Source organism: Halichoerus grypus, chromosome 9, assembly GCF_964656455.1.
Source record: "Halichoerus grypus chromosome 9, mHalGry1.hap1.1, whole genome shotgun sequence".
Lineage (NCBI taxonomy): Eukaryota > Metazoa > Chordata > Mammalia > Carnivora > Phocidae > Halichoerus > Halichoerus grypus.
In genome coordinates this window covers 113,005,485-113,024,822 of record NC_135720.1, presented here as the reverse complement: position 1 = coordinate 113,024,822, position 19,338 = coordinate 113,005,485, and the positions used below count along the sequence as shown (strand labels likewise).

At 52.2% G+C, this 19,338-nt stretch overlaps 2 protein-coding genes across 4 annotated transcripts; both read left to right on the top strand.

The window, feature by feature from the left end:
- The first annotated feature begins 1,474 nt into the window (after nt 1-1,474).
- FANCE (FA complementation group E) lies at nt 1,475-13,471 on the top strand. Of its 3 annotated transcripts, none has more exons than XR_013441281.1 (10): nt 1,475-1,722; nt 5,231-5,852; nt 6,401-6,445; nt 6,738-6,797; nt 7,107-7,250; nt 7,667-7,790; nt 7,999-8,077; nt 9,642-9,704; nt 11,385-11,510; nt 12,929-12,950. XR_013441281.1 is itself a non-coding variant. In XM_036096569.2 (10 exons), exons 1-10 carry the CDS (start codon nt 1,475-1,477, stop codon nt 13,028-13,030), a joined length of 1,617 nt encoding a protein of 538 aa, XP_035952462.1. In that variant the 3' UTR covers nt 13,031-13,471. The 3 variants fall into 3 exon arrangements, 1 of the variants encoding a protein (XP_035952462.1); XM_036096569.2 differs by having other exon boundaries at nt 9,638-9,704; nt 12,929-13,471; XR_013441282.1 differs by lacking the exon at nt 9,642-9,704.
- Nucleotides 13,472-14,240: 769 nt separating this feature from the next.
- On the top strand, nt 14,241-16,754 carry RPL10A (ribosomal protein L10a). The gene is made up of 6 exons (XM_036096660.2): nt 14,241-14,348; nt 14,660-14,734; nt 14,810-14,890; nt 15,246-15,394; nt 16,070-16,242; nt 16,549-16,754. The coding sequence occupies exons 1-6, from the start codon at nt 14,344-14,346 to the stop codon at nt 16,717-16,719; spliced, it is 654 nt and encodes a 217-aa protein (XP_035952553.1). The 5' UTR covers nt 14,241-14,343; the 3' UTR covers nt 16,720-16,754.
- Nucleotides 16,755-19,338: the final 2,584 nt, after the last annotated feature.

Here is a 19,338-nt window from a genome sequence, read left to right as displayed (position 1 = left end):
TGAAATGGCCTCCCCACAGATCTCTGACTTGCTTCCTTATCTTCTTCAGGTTCATCTTGCCTGACTACCTACTTAAAATTACCTCACCCTATCTCCCTTCCCTGCTATATTCTTCTTCTTGAAAGCACTAATCACAATCAAACATTCTATTGTTTACTTATTAGTTGTCTCTCCTCTCTAGAGTGTCAACAACAGTGAGAAGGGTCTTTGTTTTGTTCCCCAAATCCCCAGCCCTAGGTGCTCAGTAAACGTTTATTGAATGAATGGATGTGTGTTGCTGCAGAAGCTGGGAGAATGGTAAATAGAAACTGGAACCCAAAGTAGGGTTTATGGGTGCTGTGGGGGCTCTTCTCCCCTCTTTATTTTTTTTTTTAAAGACTTTATTCATTTGAGAGAGAGACAGAGAGAGCACAAGCAAGGGGAGAGGCAGAGGGAGAGGGAGAAGCAGACTCCCTGCTGAGCTGGGAGCCCGACTCTCATGACCTGAGCTGAAGGCCGATGCTTAACCATCTGAGCCACCCAGGCACCCCATCCCCTCTCTCTTTATTTTTATCCTCTGAAGTGATTCCTCCTTTCCCTCCACTTCACTGGAAGCCTGCCTTCTCCAGCAGATTTCCTTAAACTGAAACCTTGGGAGGTGGAGCCCCTCCTGGCCCCTTGGAAACAACCAGAGCAAGCCGGCTTCCCGGACTTCAGAGGAAGCTCACAGCAAGGCCTTTGGCCATATAGATAGTGTTAGGTTTTACTACCACCCCATTCTCAGGGGTAGTTGTGTATCAAATATTTCTGGAGAGGACTGAAACCCTAGTGATGACAGTTGATGGCCTATGGAGGAGGTGATGTCAAGGTGGGGTGGTAAACTGTGATCAAATCCTATCGCAAAATCCATGATCTACACATAATATGGACATCAGCTAAAGTTAAATGATGCTTGGATCCTGAAGAACAACAGGATCCCTGACAACCATTCTGCATCCACCTCTCATCCCCCTACTTCAGGGAGCAGTGGAGGAAGGAAGGTCAGGGTCAGCAGACCAGGATCCGTCCCTCCACCAAGTCCCGCCCCACCCCTCTTTCTGTGGCATGACCCCGCCCACGGGCGAACACCATTGTTGTGGCCCCGCCCCATCCGTGGACTTCCTCGGACTTCGTCCCGCCCCCTTACTCCGTTCCTCCGTCTCTCTATGGCCAGGACCACCACTGGCCCCGCCCCTTCCGGCCTGCCCTCGCCCCTCGCTTCACGTCCGGCCCCGCCCACGTCATTGGTTTCTAAAGGCGCGCGCGAACCTTGGCAGGCTCTCGGCCGCTGAGCTCCGAGTGGACAGGTGAGCCCGGCAGGTGGTAGGCGTGGGAGGAGGCTGGTCGCCACGTCCGGGCAGGCGCTGGCGTTCTGCTCCCTTTCGCCAGTTCTCGAGGCTGAGGTCAGGAACCAGAGCGGCGGCCCGCGCGGCCCCGGGGCCCCGGAGCCCCGGGCATGGCGGCCTCGGAGGCGGCGCCCGCTCTGGCTGAGGGCGCTGGGTCGGCGCCCTGGGCGCAGCTGGACGCCCCCGCCCGGTTCCTGCTGCAGGTGCTGCAGTCGGGGCCGGAGGGGGCGCGGCGCGGCCTGGGGCTGCTGCGGGCGCTGGGCAGTCGCGGCGAGGAACCCTTCTGCTGGGGCCGCGTCCTGGAGGCGCTGTGCCGGGAGGAGCCCGTCGTGGAGGGCCCGGACTGTCGCCTGGAGCTGTAAGTCGTCTGGTCGCGGGGCGCCACCCCACTTTTCTGGATGAGGAGACCGCGGCCCGGAGAGGTTCATTAGTTCCCCACAGCCAGGCGTCCCTGCCGCGCACCCTGGGAGGGGGGCATCCAACAGACCTTCACTGAGGACCTACTGGGTGCTGCCGGAGCGGGTAGACACACGCCTCCCGCCGCGTGTAAATCAGTAACTAGAAGCCAGTGTACTCAAATCGCTTCTGATCATATAACTTTCTTCTCTAAGGAAATCGAACTCATACCTCCAGTGTAGGGATACTTAGTATAACCGAGTGTACACAAGAGTAAAAATATGTACATTATAAAGTATACAAAAGTAGAAATTTAAAACATGGTGACCAAACAGACATCTGATGGAGTGGCTTTATAATGTCAAATTTTCAAAGCACAGTATACATTTTAGGGCAAAATCACTTTCCTTATGGATGGTGTTCTTGATCATTTATAGTCTTTGGGGTGACTCTGAACTTTTTTTTTTTTTTTGGCCTCTTTATGTAACTGACAGTTTCTGCTCGGAGCAGAAGGGTCAGCTCTGCCATTTTCTTATTTGGTGGGCTTCCGGTACTGGTATTCAGTTTCTTTCTTTCTTTCTTTCTTTTTTTTTTTTGTTTAAGATTTTATTTATTTATTCGTGAGAGACAGACAGGGAGAGAGAGGCAGAGGGAGAAGCAGGCTCCCCACAGAGCAGGGAGCCCGGTCCCAGGACCCTGGGATCATGACCTGAGCGCAAGGCAGACGCTTAACCGACTGAGCCACCCAGGCGTCCCATGGTATTCTGTTTCTTTTCAGTCATCCTTATCAGCCATGTATGTCCATTTAGTGAGGTTGGTTTTGTTAAAGGACATAATGCAGTATCCATAAATGCGTTTAATTATCATAATTAACGAAAATACACAGAAAAGTTTAAAAAAAAAGTGAGGTGCCCCCTTCAGCCTCTAGGGGGCTGAAGAGCCAGCTTTGCATTCTTGGATACCCCTCCCTCAGAATTAGGCTGGAGACTGGACTATGAAGGGCCATTCACACCCCCCATACGTTAAGTTGTAATACTTAATTTCTTATGTTTTAGATAAGGAGAAATGGAGATTCTCATATTGTCTTCCCACACCCCACTCTGAATTTCTTTCAAGAAATGGATCAGGAGAGGGGCACCTGGGTAGCTCAGTCAGTTGAGCATGGCGCTCTCGATCTCTGCTCAGGTCTTGATCTCAGGGTCTTGATCTCAGGGTCCTGAGTTCAAGCCCCATACTGGGCTCCAGGCTGGGTGTGGAAACTACTTAAAGAGAGAGAGAGAGAGCTTTCTGCATCCCCAAATTGGAGGCCATAGAAATGTTTATCCAGCTGTCTGCTTTTTTCTGGACAGAATAAGAGGAGGACTTAATCTAGGGTCCCTGGGTAGAACTTTATTTCAGTATAATTAGTTTCTTTCATAATCCCATGTATTTTATCTTATACATTTAACACTTATTCTGATAAGGGGTCCATGCACACAAAAAAGTTGAAAGCCCTTGAAGTAGGGTCTTCCCCACCTCTGCACTTCTCAATATCCTCTACAACAAATTGGCTATCTTTTTAACTTTTGCTTTAGTTTTCTCTCTCACTTAGTGTTTGTTGTTCACAAAGAAATAAAAGTCAGATTTTTTTTCTCTTTCACACATCCCAGGTGCCCCTTGTATGTGATGACAAGCAGCCCTGCAAATTCATAGAGAGCAGCAGAGGCGTGATGGCATGGCTCGATGTACCCATGACTTGCTTGCCACACCAATAAACCTCAGGTCACACAGCATCTGGATTCTTGCGTTGCCAACATGGCAGATGGCTACATTGCTCTGTCCACAGTAGCCTGGCTAATCTCTGGACACTTATTCTCTGAGAGTTTATTCATTCAGTAGATGTGCACCCAGTCCCTGTGATGGGCTGATGCTGTGCTGGGTACTGGGACGTGGAGAAAGGAGAGTCTGCCTCTGCCTCTCAGGAACCCAGCGGGGTGAAAGGAATGTCAAAGCTAGACAGCTGTGACCTTGTAAGTTCCAGGGGATAGCCAAGGCGAGCACAGGGCTGCAGAGTAAGCACTGCACAGCATCCTGGAGTAATACTACTACTATTATTGTTTTTATTTTGGGTCTTGGCCCATCCCATAGCACATTCTTTTTTTAAAAAATTTAATTTATGGGGGCGCCTGGGTGACTCAGTCATTAAGCGTCTGCCTTTCGGCTCAGGTCATGATCTCAGGGTCCTGGGATCGAGCCCCGCATCGGGCTCCCTGCTCAGCGGGAAGCCTACTTCTCCCTCTCCCACTCTCCCTGCTTGTGTTCCCTCTCTCACTGTCTCTCTCTCTCTGTCAAAAAATAAATCTTTACAAAAAATTTTTTTTAATTTATTTATCTTTTTAAGTAAGCTCAATGTGGGGCTTGAACTCAGGACCCTGAGATCACGAGACACATGCTCTAAGGGGTGCCTGGGTGGCTCAGTCAGTGAAGCGTGTGACTTGTGATCTTGGGGTTGTGAGTTTGAGCCCCATGTTGCGTGTAGAGTTTACTTTAAATAAATAAATAAAATATATTTTTTTAAAGATTTTATTTTATTTATTTGATAGAGCACAAGCAAGGGGAGTGGCAGGCTGAGGGAGAGGGAGAAGCAGACCCCCTGCGGAGCAGGGAGACTGATACGGGGCTCGATCCCAGGACCCCGGGATCATGACCTGAGCCGAAGGCAGACGCTTAATAACTGAGCCACCCAGGCGCCCCTAAATAAATAAATAAATAGTCTTAAAAAAAAAAAAAAAGTCAGATGCTCTACTGACCAAGCCAGCCAGGGGCCCCTGGAGTATTATTTTTATATAAAGTTGGGGAAGGGACTTTTTTTTTATATAAAACAAGCAAGGATCTTTATAGAGTAGGTTTCTTTTCTTTTTTTTTAGATTTCATTTATTTATTTGTTGGGAGAGAGACAGAGAGCACAGCAGGGGGAGGGGCAGAGGCAGAGGGAGAAGCAGGCTCACTGCCAAGCAAGGAGCCGGATGCGGAACTCGATCCCAGGACGCTGGGATCATGACCCGAGCCGAAGGCAGATGCTTAACCGACTGAGCCACCCAGGTGTCCCTAGAGTAGGTTTCAGTGTGAATTTTTTGAGCTGAACTAGGTGTTGAAGAGCAGAGCCTAGCACAGAATACATGAATACATGCTCAATTTTAACAAAATGGAATTGTTAAAAAAAAAAAAATGGAATTGCTCAGAGAACTTTTGGCTGTTTAGCAATAGTAAAAGGAACTCAAACTGGCTTCCCCAGCACAGCAAAAACTACGCGCTCAGTGAAGGCCTGTTGAATGGCGCTCACGCTGACCCCTCCGTCCCCACTGCCCCGCAGGCACCCCCTGCTCGCCGCCCCGTCTGTCCATGGCCCTCCCACCTCTAGCTCTGCCCCGGCTGTCCTCTGCTCCTTCCAGCAAGATGTTCTTAACTGCTTGTCCTGCTCCTGCTACCAGGAGGCCGCTGCTGCTGCGCTTGCCCCCGTTATGCCAGAGGAACCTGATGTCCCTGCTGACGGCTGTCCGGCCGTCGCTGCCCGAGAGCGGCCTACTCCGGGTGCTGCAGGTTGCACAAGCCCAGAGGCGCGGCGCCGACGCCTGGCTCCGGGCCCTGGGGCAGTTGCTGCAGAGGGACCTGAGTGCAGGGGTAGTGATTGACGGAGCGTCCCCGCTGTCTACGCGCTGCCGGAGACAGCTCCAGGGCCTGTGTGGGCGGCTGCGCCAGGGAGGCAGGGGGCTGAAGTTAGCCCAGGCTCCCGTTCCCGAAGAGGAAGAAGAGGAGGAGAAGGAGGACGAGGACTCCCCGCGGCCTGGGAAACGCAGAAAGGGGCCAGAGGAAGAGCCTGCCAGTCCTGAGGGCCAGAGGGCCCCCAAAAGGTTCCGACGTTTGGAAAGGGAAGGGGAAGAAGGTCAGGAGGAGGAGAGACGTGAACCTGAATCTTTGGAGACCCAGGCAGATGGAGGAGGTGCCTCACCCATTAAGAACCAGCCTGTCAGAGCCGAGCCCAGGGAGGCTGGTCAGAGTCTGGAGGAGGCTCAGGGCCTAGCCGAGAATTTGGAGTTGCCCAAAGCTGTCCAGGTACTAGAGTGGGGAGGCTGGGTTTAGAGTGATCCTCCAGGAGTGGGGGGTTTATCCAGGGCAAAAGCTGGTTGGGAGACTATTTCCCAACTGGGATAACTGGAGTCCATGGAGCAGGGGTGGGGTTAAGGGAATAGTCTCTGCTCCACAGACTCTGAGGGGGGGGTGGTGAGGAAGTTATTGGAAAGGGAGGATCCTTTGGCCTTAATGATCTACAACACGAGGTTAAAGGATTGCCAGGCAAGAAGAGAAGGTCCAGAACTGTCCTGTGGAGGGTGTGGAATTGTGCCAGCCTCCAGCCAGTCCTCCTAACCCATTAAGGTCGGTGCAGAGAGGACAAGTCTAGGCGGCTGCATTTCCACAGGCCTTGTTGACTTTGAGTTCTTAAGCACCTCTCAAGGTTTAGGCTTCGTGTTCTTGCCTCTTGAATCATCCTTGCCTGCTAGCTCCCGCTGATGCGGGGCCTTCTTGGGAGAGGGGGCTAGGACTGGGCCTGGGGCCACACTGTGTTGGTAGGGACTTGGCACTGACTGGGCTCTCCTCTGCAGGACCAGCTTCCCAGGCTGCAGCAGCTGCTCAAGACCTTCGGGGAGGTATCTGGCCCCCGCTCACCATTGCCCCTCATCCACCTGCCGCCTAGACCTCAGCCCTGCCCAGGGAAGCATAGGCTGTTTGGACAGTGGGGGGTCGGAGTGGGGGTCTGAGGACAGTCACTGCAGGGGCTTGTCTTGGCCCAAAGGACAGATATGTCATCTAACCCCAGACAAGTCCCTCTCCTCTGGTAGCATCCAGGCTCCTCATCCACCCACGCTGCCAGACAAAAGGGTGGTCTCTGACTCGTCACCAAGGGCTCTGCCAGTGCAAACATGGGATTTGCCTTTCCAGGGGTTGGAGGGCGCCCCCCCGCCCGAGCTGCAGCTTCTCCACGAATGCAGTCCCAGCCAGGTGAGTCCAGAAAGACTGCCTGGCCCTGAGGATACATCCCCTCTCCCCAGCCTTTTTCCATTTAAGTCTGTGTTTCCTTGCCTCACGTGGGAATGGGGGGAGGGGATTTTGTTGGGGTTTTTGGCCCCTTGGGTCGGGGTCACCCTGTGTGCCCTCTTTTAGCCCTTGGATCCTCACCCCGGGGGTAGTTCTCCCTGCCTCACCTTACCTTGGAGTGTCCTTGCCCTGCCCATTCTGCTGCCCGGTCGGCTTGAGACAGCCTAGCAGGGGCAGACTGAGTGTGTCTGTGTCGTCCCTCCTACTTGGCAGGTGGACCTGCTGTGTGCCCAGCTGCAGCTCCCGCAGCTCTCGGACCCAGCTCTCCTGCAGTTCTGCACCTGGCTCCTGTCCGTTTCACCAGATCTTAGCCTTAGCAATGCGACTGTTCTGACCAAGAGCCTCTTCCTTAGACGGGTAGGTGCGTTGCGATACGCTTGGCGTGCTAGGGACTATGGGGGAGAGAATCTGAGCCCTCAAAAGGGTGGCGCTTGGGAGAGCGGGTTCCCAACCTTGTAAGGCGTCTGGCCAGTCGAGGCAGCCTGGGGCAAGGGAAGGGCATGAACCTCCAGGCCATCTATCCACACGGCATCAAATGCATCAAATTCCTCCTTCTCGGGCCCCAGACCTTCCCAGAAGCTGAAGGGATTTCGGAGCTGGGGAAGGAAGCTTTGTATCTTTTCCAATGGGGGAATCCATGTGAGTTCTAGATAAAAGAACTTATGTTTTTTTCTTTGTAACATGTATCACCATCTTAAATACATGTCTGGTAAACATTTATTAAAGGGAAGAAGAAACGAATGGATTAATATTTTCCTCCCCGTTGGCTGTAGATTCTCTCCCTGACTTCCTCAGCCTCCCGCCTGCTCATGACTGCCCTGACCTCCTTCTGTGCCAAGTATGCCTATCCTGTCTGGAAAGCCCTTCTTGGCCCCGTGCTCCAGGCCCCAGGAACAGGTAATTCTGGAACCAGCCCCAGGCCTGGTAGCTCTGCCCTCTCGGTTCCCAGCACCCTTCACTCCAGAGGACCCTGGCAGTTGTGTATTCAGTCAGTAAAGATACCTTGCTTCCCTGCCGATGCCCCGCTATAATGAGCCAGGCGTTCTGTTCCATCCTGTCCTGCCATTTGCCCCCAGACCTCCCCCCTCTGCTGTCCCCTCCCCAGGTCCAGCTCAAACAGAGTTACTGTGTTGCCTTCTGAGGGATGAGGCCCTGGAGCCAGACATGCAGCTTCTAATGCTGGGGTGAGTGTATAGGCCCCTACTCCCAGCCCCTCGCACTGGCCCAGCCTGCTCCTGGCATTCTGGAGCTGGAGCCGCCTGGGTAACAGGTCCTGTGCCTGAAAGACGGGCCGTGGCCCAGTGGATGCCCCTCTCGCTGTGGCCCGAGCCTGGCTTGTGCCTTCCCCCCGTGGCCCTGTGCAAGTTGCCATCCCAGGACCCTGCCCAGGTGGCGCTGGGTTCTAGGCTTCCGGGCCAGGTGCCTTGGGGAGCACAGGGGAGAGGCTGGTGGTCGCCCCTCTGGAGCAGTTCACAGCGTAGCTGGAGCATGGTTAAGAGTTCCGGCTCTGGAGCCAGGCGGACAGGATTTCGAATCTCAGCCTTGCCCTGGGTCAATTCAAACAGCTTTCTCCATGTCTCTGAGCCTCTGTTTCCTCATATGAAAAATGGGGATGGGGGCCCCTGGGTGGCTCAGTCGTTAAGCGTCTGCCTTTGGCTCAGGTCATGATCCCAGGGTCCTGGGATCGAGCCCCGCATCAGGCTCCCTGCTCGGTGGGAAGCCTGCTTCTCCCTCTCCCACTCCCCCTGCTTGTGTTCCTGCTCTCGCTGTGTCTCTGTCAAATAAATAAAATATTTAAAAAAAAAAAAAAAGAGAAAGAAAAATGGGGATGATATATACTCGGTAGGACTTTTCTAGATATTAAATGTGATAATGTATATAGACCTCAGCACAGTACTTGGCCCCGAGTTGGTGCTCAAAAATTGTTATTAAATTGGTGTTCAATTTGGGTATTAAAACTGGGGAGTCAAGATCCAGACACGTAGAAACAAATGACTAGCTAAGAGCCCACTGACACTAAAGTGAACTATAAAATGCTGACTCTCACGTGAGAAGGGGACAGTCTGAACAGTAACATCAGCCACCACTGATCGAGTCCTTTCTCTGTGCGTTAGAGGCATTCTCTCAGTTAGTCTTCACCCAGTGCTGTGAGGTGGGTGCCGTGGCCGCCCTAGAGACGGAAAACCTGAAGCCCAGGGCTGTTAAGGGACGTGGGCCAAAGGTCACAGAGCCAGCAAGTGAGAAAGCCTGGGATCAGACTCCAGGCCGTGCAGCCAGGAGGCCACACTGCTCCCGGGGGTGACACACTCCCTTTCCACACGAGCGGAGGACTGCCCTAGCCCAGGAAGCACAGCTGGAGTGGACGTCCCCGTGGGCTGGGCTCTGCCCTCTAGAAAGCCTTATGGACCTCTTACTGCGCCATCCTCCTCTTCCCTGGGTCACCCTTACCTTCTGTACTCACGATGCACTCTCCACTCCTGCTTGCTTTTCAGGAAACCTTGGTGCACCTTACACCAAATCCTTCGTGGTCTGCCCCAGGAGTCTTGGGTTGTAGCCTTCCCAGCACCGAGTGTGGGCTGGCTACTGGGTGGCTGCCAACATGGGTCGGGGGGCGGGGGGCTCTGACTACTTGCTCTGTTGGCTGGGGGATCTTGGCTGTCTCCGGGGCCTTGCCCTGCCTTGGGGGTAGGAGCAGTAGATACCCAGATGTGGGCTGTCCTCAGCGGGGCCTGTGCTTTTTGTAGACAGATCTTGGAGCTGCCCTGGAAAGAGGACACTTTCTTGGTGTTGCAGTCACTGCTGGAGCGGCGGGTGAGCAGGCTGCCTTGGGGAAGGGTGGGTGAGGAAGCGCCGCGGTGCTGTGGACGGGCTTGGGCCTCCTGGGTTTCTGGTCCCTCCGGGGATGGAGGCAAGCAGAACAGCTGCCCTGCAGCAAGCTGGGCCGTGACAGCGGGTGAGTCCTGGGGCTTGAAAGGCTGGTAGCCGAGAGTGGACTGCGTGGTAGAGCCCAGCTCTGCCTCTTCCTAGCTGCGTGGCCTTGGGGAGGGACTTGTGTGTGTGTGTGTGAAATTTTATTTCATTTATTTTATTTTTATTTATTTTTATTTTATTTTGGTTTATTTGAGAGAGAGAGAGCAAGTGAATGCAGGAGGGAGAGGGAGAGAGAATCTGAAGCCGACTCCATGCTGAGCACGAAGCCTGACAGGGGGCTCGATCCCATAATCCTGGGATCGTGACCCGAACAGAATTAAGAGATGCTTAACTGACTGAGCCACCCAGGCGCCCCGAATTTAATTTTATTTTTGAATAAATAAATAATAAACATGTTCACAATTTTTTAAAAAGATTTTATTTATTTGAGAGAGAGAGACAGAGATAGCACGAGTCGGGAGGAGAGGGAGAAGCAAACTCCCCGCGGAGCAGGGAGCCTGACGTGGGGCTCGAGCCCAGCTCGATCCCAGGACCTTGGGATCATGATCTGAGCTGAAGGCAGACACTTAACCAACTGAGCCACCCAGGTGCCCCTCACAAATTTTTTTTTTAAGATTTTACTTATTTATTAGAGAGAGAGAGAGTGCATATGTGTGAGTGGGGGCAGGGGCGGAGGAAGAGGGAGGGCGAGAATCCCAAGCGGACTCCCCACTCAGTGCAGAGCCTTACTCAGGGCTCAGTCCCATGACCCTGAGATCATGACCTGAGCCGAAACTAAGAGTCAGATGATTAACCGACTGAGGCACCCAAGCGCCTCTATATTCACAAATTTTAAAGCTCAAAGGATATAGTGAAAAATGCGCCCCCCCCCCCATCCAGACTCCCCTCTCCAGGGCTAGTCAGCGTTAGTAGTTTCAGGGGAACTCTCCCAGAGATGCTTTTATATACAAGGACACGTGTTTAAGGTGACTTTTTGCCTACTTTTTTGCGTAGATGACAACACAGCGAGCTCAGGGCTCTGTACTTCGCTTTTTTAACTTACAGTATATTTTGGCAATTTTGCCATATGACTACCTAAAGTTCCGCCTCATTTGTTTATAACTTAGGTAGCTGACCTAACCTCTTTATGCCTCAGTTTTCCCATCTACAAAAGGGGAGTGATGATAGTATGTACCACACAAGGCCGGGGTGAGGTCGAAATGGTCATTGGTGTAAAATGCTCAGAACAGTACCTGATGCATAACAAGTATTTATTAAATTATTATTAAGGAGAGCTTTTGTTGTTATGCTGGCCGTACCCTGGGGACTCCTCAGCCCTTTATATCTTCAATCACCAAGTGAGGCCGAGACCTGTGTGCCAGGCTTTATGTGCATTATCTCATTTAATTCTTTACCGTCTTTAGCGTTAGATATCATGAGCGCCATTTTTACAGATGCAGAAACTGAGGCTTTGTTTGGTTATGTGACCTGTCCAGGGTTACTTAGTTAGAAAGTGGTAGAAGTCGGAATTGAATCCAGGGCCCTTTCTTCTTCTCTTGTCTCATCTCCCAATGTGTGCAGGTGGAGATGACCCCTGAGAAGTTCAGTGTGTTGATGGAGAAGCTCTGTAAAGAGGGGCCAGCAGCCACCACGTCTGTGGCCTATGCCAAGCTCATGCTGACGGTGATGACCAAGTATCAGGCCAATGTGAGTATTGGTAGGGCCATGAGGGCTGGTGCTGCTGCTCTGAGTATGCCACGAGCGGGTACTTCTAGATGTTTGCCAGGGAAGATACCCTGAGTGTTAACCAGGGAAGCTACAAGTTCAAGCCTCAGACTGGGGCATGAGACTGCTTAGGAGTTCGTTCATCCAGCCCACACTGCCATGAGCCAGATGCTGTGTGGGGCCCTGAGGAATCAACGGTGTCCATAACACAGTCCCTGTCCTTGACTTGACACTCTCCACTGGTGCCAAGCTAGTGAGGCGGGAGAGAGATGATAACCAGATCAGCATAGTATCTGGAAGGAGCCAGGCGAGAGGTGTGCGCGGGGCATTTGGTTGCAGAGGGGGAGGAGGCAACTAAACCTTGTTTGTGGTTGGGAGTTCGGACAGGCTGCTCAGCTCTGAAAGGGTGAGTGGTGGCCAAGGGCCAAGACTGAGGAAAGGGCATTTCAGGCAAAGGAAACCGTATAAGCGATGAGCATCCAAGGGGATCTACAGGTAGTAGCTGAGGTCTAAAAATGTGAGAGTGGATGGTGGGAGGGGTGAGGTTAGAGGTCAGAGTTAAAACACTGAGAGCTAATACCACAGAGCCCCTGCTATGGCTTAGGCACTGTTCGAAGCCCTTTGCTTATGTTAACTTGCTAGTTTATTCCGTGTGTTGGCCCAATGATAAAATACTATTATTAACTCCATTTTATAGATGATGAAGTTGAAACCCAGAAAGATTAAAGTGACCTGCCCAAGGTGCCATGGCCAGGCCATGCTAGCATCCTATGGAAGACCCTGTAGGTTATGATGAGGAGCATGGACTTTTATCTTGAAGGTCAGGTATCCTTGGCTGTTGGCTCTTAACCTTTTTTGGGGAGTCACAGTCCCATTTGATGACTTGATGAAAGCTATAGATCCTTGAGTGACTTGGTCAGATTTGCATTTTGTAAAGGAGTCTCTGGCATCTATAAGGAGTGGAGACTGGAGAGAAGATACATGGCAGAGACCTGTCAGGAGGTTGTAGTGGCAGGTCAGGGAAGAAATAGCAGGCCCCAGAAGGAATGTGGCAGCCACAACAGAGTATCTCTGACCCTCAGTTTTCTCATCTGTATAATGGGAGGGTTGTGCAGATTACATGAAGTTATGTTTATAAAGTGTTGCTACGTAGTAAGCACCCAATAATTGTCATCTGTTATTAGTGTGGCTGACTTAGTAAGTTGTACAGTTAATATTTGACCCCAGGTCCACTTGAACACAAAGACCTTGTATAATCATGGTGAAGTAAAAGTAATGCGTTTAGATATCTCCTCCATTGTTCTTGTGTCCTGATTCCTCTCTCTTTCCTCCTAAACAGTGCCATGGGGCAAAGGGGAAAGGGTTGCTGGAGTCCTGATATGATTCTTCCTTCTCCCCAGATCACTGAGATCCAGAGGCAGGGCCTGGCCACAGCCCTAGAGCTCAACACCACTTTCCTGAGGAAGTCCCTGAAGGCCGCCCTGAGACATCTGGCCCCCTGACCATGCACTAAGGGACCACACTCCTGGAGCTCCCTCACCAGCTGCCTGAAGGATGCTTCTGCCCTCAGCACCTCACCCTGACCCCTTGCCTGGGGGTAAAGGCTGAGGTCCGCTGCCTCCCTGCTCCAGGACGCAGAGAGGACATCTTGGCCTCCCAGCCAGCAGGGAAGGTCCTGGGCTAAGCAGCCTTGATGAGCTTTATTTCCAAGGGATGCTGACCTTGGGCTCACTCCTTGTCACTTTTACTTCAGACTGTGGGGACAGAAACTTTCAGAAAGGCCTCAGTAGGGTCAAAGCAGACCTAGGTAGATGAATGATGCTTCAGGATCCCTGAGGTGACCTGTGTCCTCAGCACAAATATCTTGCACTCAAGTGTATGTTATGACCCTCTGTGTTCTGACTTGGATAATAATTTATTAAAAAGCAGGTATTTAATAAAAAGCAGGAAGTTTTAGTATTTTCTTCAAAGCAGCGTCTGCCTTCCTATGAACTCTGGGTATTTGTTGAAAACCAACAGACACCACCACCACCCACCCTACTCAGTGACAAGGGGCATCTTTTTCCTGGTGAAGGTGACAAAGTTCTCAAGTTCATTCATTCACATTCTTGGCGATGATGTGTGATGCCACTCCGCTCAGCCCTATCAGAGCTGTCTGTTGCGTAGGTGAAGTGTGCACTGACCCCTGGGGAATGGGGCCTTGAAGGTGGGTGCAGCTGTCTGGAGTTGGAGAAGGTTTGTTCATAGTAAACACTTAACTGGGTAGGTGTGATTCAATCAACTATCAACTACCTTCCCAGCTCTTCCCCCACTGCAGGCTTCGAGGGGCCGGGAACAGAACTTTCATGACATTTCCCTTCTCACGACTTCTCTGAAACCATGAGCCCCAGAGCAAGATGATGAGGGACAGGTCAAGACTAAAGCCTGCTTTTGCGACCCGAAGCAGGGGCGGTGGGAGGAAAAGGGTGGAGGGACAAACATGCGGGAACTGCACGCTCTCAGCGGCCATCACGCTGCGGTGCCCAGGACCGGCCTCTTAAGTGGCCGGCAGTAGCTGGCGCGAATGGGGATATTCTCCGCGTGCCACGGGGCGCCCGGGACCGCCGCACCTCCTCGCCTTCGAGCCAGTCTAGTTGTGCAACGCGCGGCAGCGCCCTCTAGCGGCAGCAGACGGCGGCGCTCCCCGGGATTGAGCGACCCGGCCGCTCTCGGGAGGAAGCTACAGGAAAAGGCATCTCGCGAGAACAAGAGCCCTATTTGAGCGCATGCGCGAACTCCATTGCTTTCTTTTTCGGTTACTGCGGCGCGAGGAACCATGAGGTGAGTAGCGCTCAGGGAGCCATCCGCCCCCATCCGCGATTCCTGGCACCCTGGTAGGATGGGAAACTTGCGGGCTGAATCGGAGGTGGTCTTTGGCCCTGTTTCGCTCAGGGGCATGTGTCGCCGGGCGTCGTCCTGCAGTCCCCGGCCCCCAGTAGGGTATCTCTTCCTCGGGGCTTGTCGTTGTCGCGCCCAAATCGCCCGACGTGGTGTCCGGAATCCCCTCGGGTGGGGTGCGTGTGGAGGCCCGAGGCTTCCGACCACGCCGAAGCCTCCAGGTGCCGAGCGCTCGTCTTGCGTCTCTCCCGCAGCAGCAAAGTCTCCCGCGACACCCTGTACGAGGCGGTGCGGGAAGTTCTGCACGGGAACCAGCGCAAGCGCCGGAAGTAAGCCCGGGCTCGGGGGGAGGGCGGCGGCGTGCAGGCCGCGGGCGGCCGCCTGACTCTGTCGCCTTCTCTAAGGTTTTTGGAGACGGTGGAGCTGCAGATCAGCCTGAAGAACTATGACCCTCAGAAGGACAAACGCTTCTCGGGCACCGTCAGGTTGGCACCGCTCTGACCCCACCCAGCCCTCCGTGCGCCCCCGTGCCCGTCGCCACCCTCCAGGCTCCTGTTGAGCTTGAGACGTCGGGCGCGGGTGGCACGGACGCGTCTGGGTAGTTCAGACCCCCTGCCCGGGGCAGGCGTGGCTGGACGGACCCCCACCCTGGGTCTTAAAATAAGAGGGGAGGCGTGGGGAGGCCCTGGCCGAGCCCGCCGGCTAGTTTGAGAAGCCAGACTAGCTGTTGGTGAATTGGACGTTCTGGGTAAGGCTCCGTGGCTGCAGCGGCCCCAGACCCCTTCACCTGCTTTCGGAACCCCAGGCTGGGCTTGACCTGTTCTGTCCCCCAAAACGCAGGCTTAAGTCCACTCCCCGCCCCAAGTTCTCCGTATGTGTTTTGGGGGATCAGCAGCACTGTGATGAGGCCAAGGCAGTGGATATTCCCCACATGGACATTGAGGCCCTGAAGAAACTCAACAAGAATAAGAAATTAGTCAAGAAGCTGGGTGAGTGTGCCTTAGGGTGGTTTTGTATTTGGGCAGACAGTTGTCATGGGAGTGGTAGACAAGTGGCAGTACTGCCATCTGGATTTTAAAATGATGGAAGAGGGTGCAGAGAATCATGATGGGAAAGATTGCTGTGGTGGGTTAACTTGAGTGATAGTTTTTAACCTTTTAAAGATTCCTTTTTATATTTGCTTTGAGGATTCTTCTGAACAGGTGAGCTCCCCTAAGTTGACCAGTCAGGTGCTGGTATGTTCTGAAATAGGGTTTCTACTTAAAGCTCTCTCTGTTTCTTATTTTTTTCTATCTTTGTCCTATGTGGTGGAAGCATTTCACAGATAGGAAACTGGTACCCTGGTTGTCCTGTGACTAGGACGTGGGCAGGCAGGATTTGAACTCAAGCAGTCTTAACCAGTGTGTGCATTTACTACTGGAACATGAGGAGAGTGGGTCAGCCTGGGCTTCTGACACCAGGTTTCATGTGAATGTTGGGCCAGTAAAAGTTCAGGGGGTAGAGATAAGCTGGAATGAGGAGAGGATTAAAAAGACTTGGTACGTGGAGAAGAGGAGTAGAGTGTGGTGGTTAGAGGCCACTCTCGTGGTTGGTTGACGGAACTCTGTTTGGAGCTTGCCTTCGAGAGGCCAGATCCTAAGCATCCAATGGCTTCTTTTTACCAGCCAAGAAGTATGATGCCTTTTTGGCTTCAGAATCTCTGATCAAGCAGATCCCACGAATCCTGGGCCCAGGCCTGAATAAGGCTGGCAAGTTCCCTTCCTTGCTGACCCACAATGAGAACATGGTGGCCAAAGTGGATGAAGTAAAGTCCACCATCAAATTCCAGATGAAGAAGGTAAGGAGGTCTGACTGGGTTGCATAGCTTAGTTAAGCCGTGGTGGTGGTAGGCACCACCAGCCCTGAAGTTTAGCCCCATTCTCCAAATGGGAGCCCTGGTTTGCGTTTCTGTGGATATTTAGGACATGTGACAGTCACTGGGCAGAATTGAAGTTTTTCACATAGCCCTGGTCTTCCTGGCCTGGGGTCAGAGTACTGTTCGTAGGGTCACTGGAGGGGTGGGGAGGGGTGGGCCTGTAGATGTGCCTGCTCTGATTCTTTTCCATCTAGCCGTCAGCCTGATTTGACCTCACTCTTCCTGCAGGTGCTGTGTCTGGCAGTGGCTGTTGGCCACGTGAAGATGACAGATGACGAGCTTGTGTACAACATCCACTTAGCAGTCAATTTCCTGGTGTCCTTGCTCAAGAAGAATTGGCAGAACGTCCGGGCTTTATACATCAAGAGCACCATGGGCAAGCCCCAGCGCCTGTACTAAGGCGCACAGTTGAATAAATCCTAGTGCTACCCTTACCTGTCTGCCTGTGACTAGGGAGAGGGAGGTGCTTTGTGAGCTGACACTGCATGCCATAGCACTGTGCTGGTGACAGCAGTTTCTGGCACCCACTGATGGGTGGTCATGTTCTCCATACTGCAGACCCGGAAGTACATTCTGTCTACCTTCAAAGCCATGTGGTCTTACTTAGATCTCTTGGATACTTTATAACATGTAATGGGCTGCTAACAGGACTGAAGCTTTTCTGAACCCTGAGAAGGGCAGATCTGGACTAAGACTCCAGCCTGTAGTGTTCCCACTGCTTGCTACGGGAAAGGGAGGGGTAGGACCTTCACATTTTGAGGACAGTGACTCTTTTCTCAGCAGCATGCTTAATCTATGGCCTGAAGTTGCCTCTCTCTAACCATGATTTCTTTCGTGGGCTTCTTGTTTTAGCCCTCTAAATTGTGCATTTGGGCTTTTGGTAGGGATCACAAAGAACGTTGGGTTCCTAGATTCTAAAGGATGGGAGGGGTGCACAACCCTGATTTGCTTGTCTGACCCTAAATTAAATACTCTGTATTCAGGCTAGTAATTTACTCTGAGATGCTTAGGAAAACACAAGTAGGAGACCTGTAAAATAATGTAATTGCCCCTGTTTTCTAGGGGAGTTTAGCAAATGGGTAGAATCAGGCTGTGGAAGCTTAGGCCGTCTGCTCTCCAGGTAGGTAGGCTCTGCCCTCTTCCTGACCTGAGGCACTTCCCTGTTTGGGGGGGGGGGGGGGCTTTGTTTCTGTTTTTTTAGATTTTATTTGAGAAGGAGCAGGGGGAGAGGGAGAAGAAGCCTCCCCACTGAGCAGGGAGGCTGATGCAGGGATCCCTGGGATTGTGACCCGAGCCAAAGGCAGACCGAGCCACCCAGGTGCCTCTTCCCTGTTGGGAGTTCTTGCCTCCAGCACCTATTACTGGGAAGTTGGGTTTTGGTATGGGAAACCTGTGATTTGATTTTAAGTTAGTAACTTCGTAATTTTGCTTAAAGGTAAAATGGTTACAACCTAATCTTGGAATGAGTCTTGAGTTTGGGTTCCAGGGTTAATAGGCGTAGTTTGCTCCTTTCTCTATTATTAAAGCGTTAGAAAGGAGTGCTAAAATACCTATGCTTGTCAGACAATGTTCCAGACAGGGAAAAAAGCTGGCATATAAAACTAGTTGGGACCCAATTTTATTGAAAGGAGAAAGTTTATGCAGAGTAAAAGTGATTGGAAGTTTCCGTATCAGAATGTTGGCCATGCTTAACTCAGGGAGAAAAATGATCGGGATTTTCTGAAGTTCTATGATCTTTGTAATCAGAAGAAAAACTAAGGCAAAAGGATATTTTGAGGACTAAGTGTAATCAGAAATGGCATCTGTCCAGCCTCACAGTGTGTGCTCAGGCTGAGAGCCACGAGGCAGAAGCCTCAAGTCCTCAAAGTTCGCTAAGCTGGACCCCAGCTGCGCGGCTAGCAGCCAGTCCTGAGGGCCTCGGTGGGCAGGGCTCTGAGCCTGAGACCGGAGAGATGTTTCTGGTCCACCAGCGGCCGCGCTGTCCCCACAGTAGCTGTGGAGGGAAGGGTTTTAAAGGCGGTTTCTCACTTCCCATGTCTGCTCAACTGTTCAGTGGGTGCAAGAAGGCCACCCCGTGATTGCCTGCGGGCAGAACCCCTCCCACTCCCTGAGTTTGAATCCCAGTTCCTGTGAGCCTGTTCGTTATTCTCAAAACGGTTTCCTCACCTGAAAGCACAGATGACAGCACCTACCTAAGACAGTAGGACCACATTCAAAGCGTTAACGTGCTTTGCGCGGTGCCAGGCTCTCAGCGCTCAAACAGCAGTTGTGAAATGGCAATCACATGCGGCTACAGACAGACGGGTTCCAGCCCCAGCACACAAATATCTGCTTGTCTGGCTCAGTTGGGTTTAGGTGCTGAGGAATGGGGAGAACAAGGTGGCTTCAAAATTAGTCACGCCTTCCTGTTTGAAATGAGCCAAGGATTAAACATTTTTTAATAGTTTTGGAAACTCGAGGGGAGGGTAAGGGGGCGTTTTAGAAATACTTGGGAACTTGAGTCTTCCTGGATTATTTATTTGAGTCACGTGGATTTAAATCAGACCCATTCTATCAAGCCTTACGCCCTCGGGTGGGAGTCCTTAAAAACCCACTATATTAAGCAAATGCTGACTCCCTGCTTTCTGCTGGGCTGTGGGGAATCCGCAGAGCCCAGTGCCCGCTCTCCCAAGGCCCACAGCACTACAAGAAAGAGGAGTAGGCAGGAGAAGGGAAAGCAAAGGGAAAACGTGTGGAGGCCGACTGATTCCACTGTGAATGAAGTTGGCTGTTTAACCAAGTCCCAGCCTCTGGGATGATTAGTCTAAGGCTTAGTGTGCACCTGAGTTAGGATTCAGAGTTCAGCTATCTGGAGAGCCCCAGTTCTCAGGCATTTGTGCTACAGGGAAATAAAGAGCCCCCGTGAAACCTCAGAATGGTGCCTAGGCCTTGAGTGTGGCGTTGACCACCAAAATGGCATTCCTCCCTCTTCCCTGGGAACATCAGAACAGGCACAGGGCAGGAAAGACAGAACTACAG

Bases quoted from the DNA above. Each gene is read 5' to 3' on its own strand.
- FANCE (XM_036096569.2), top strand. From the start codon at position 1,475: ATGGCGGCCTCGGAGGCGGCGCCCGCTCTGGCTGAGGGCGCTGGGTCG. The intron at 5,853-6,400 runs GTACTAGAGTGG...TCTCCTCTGCAG, and splicing joins AGTTGCCCAAAGCTGTCCAG to GACCAGCTTCCCAGGCTGCA. The intron at 7,791-7,998 runs GTAATTCTGGAA...TCCCCTCCCCAG, and splicing joins GCTCCAGGCCCCAGGAACAG to GTCCAGCTCAAACAGAGTTA.
- RPL10A (XM_036096660.2), top strand. The intron at 14,891-15,245 runs GTTGGCACCGCT...CCCAAAACGCAG, and splicing joins CGCTTCTCGGGCACCGTCAG to GCTTAAGTCCACTCCCCGCC. The intron at 16,243-16,548 runs GTAAGGAGGTCT...CTCTTCCTGCAG, and splicing joins TCAAATTCCAGATGAAGAAG to GTGCTGTGTCTGGCAGTGGC.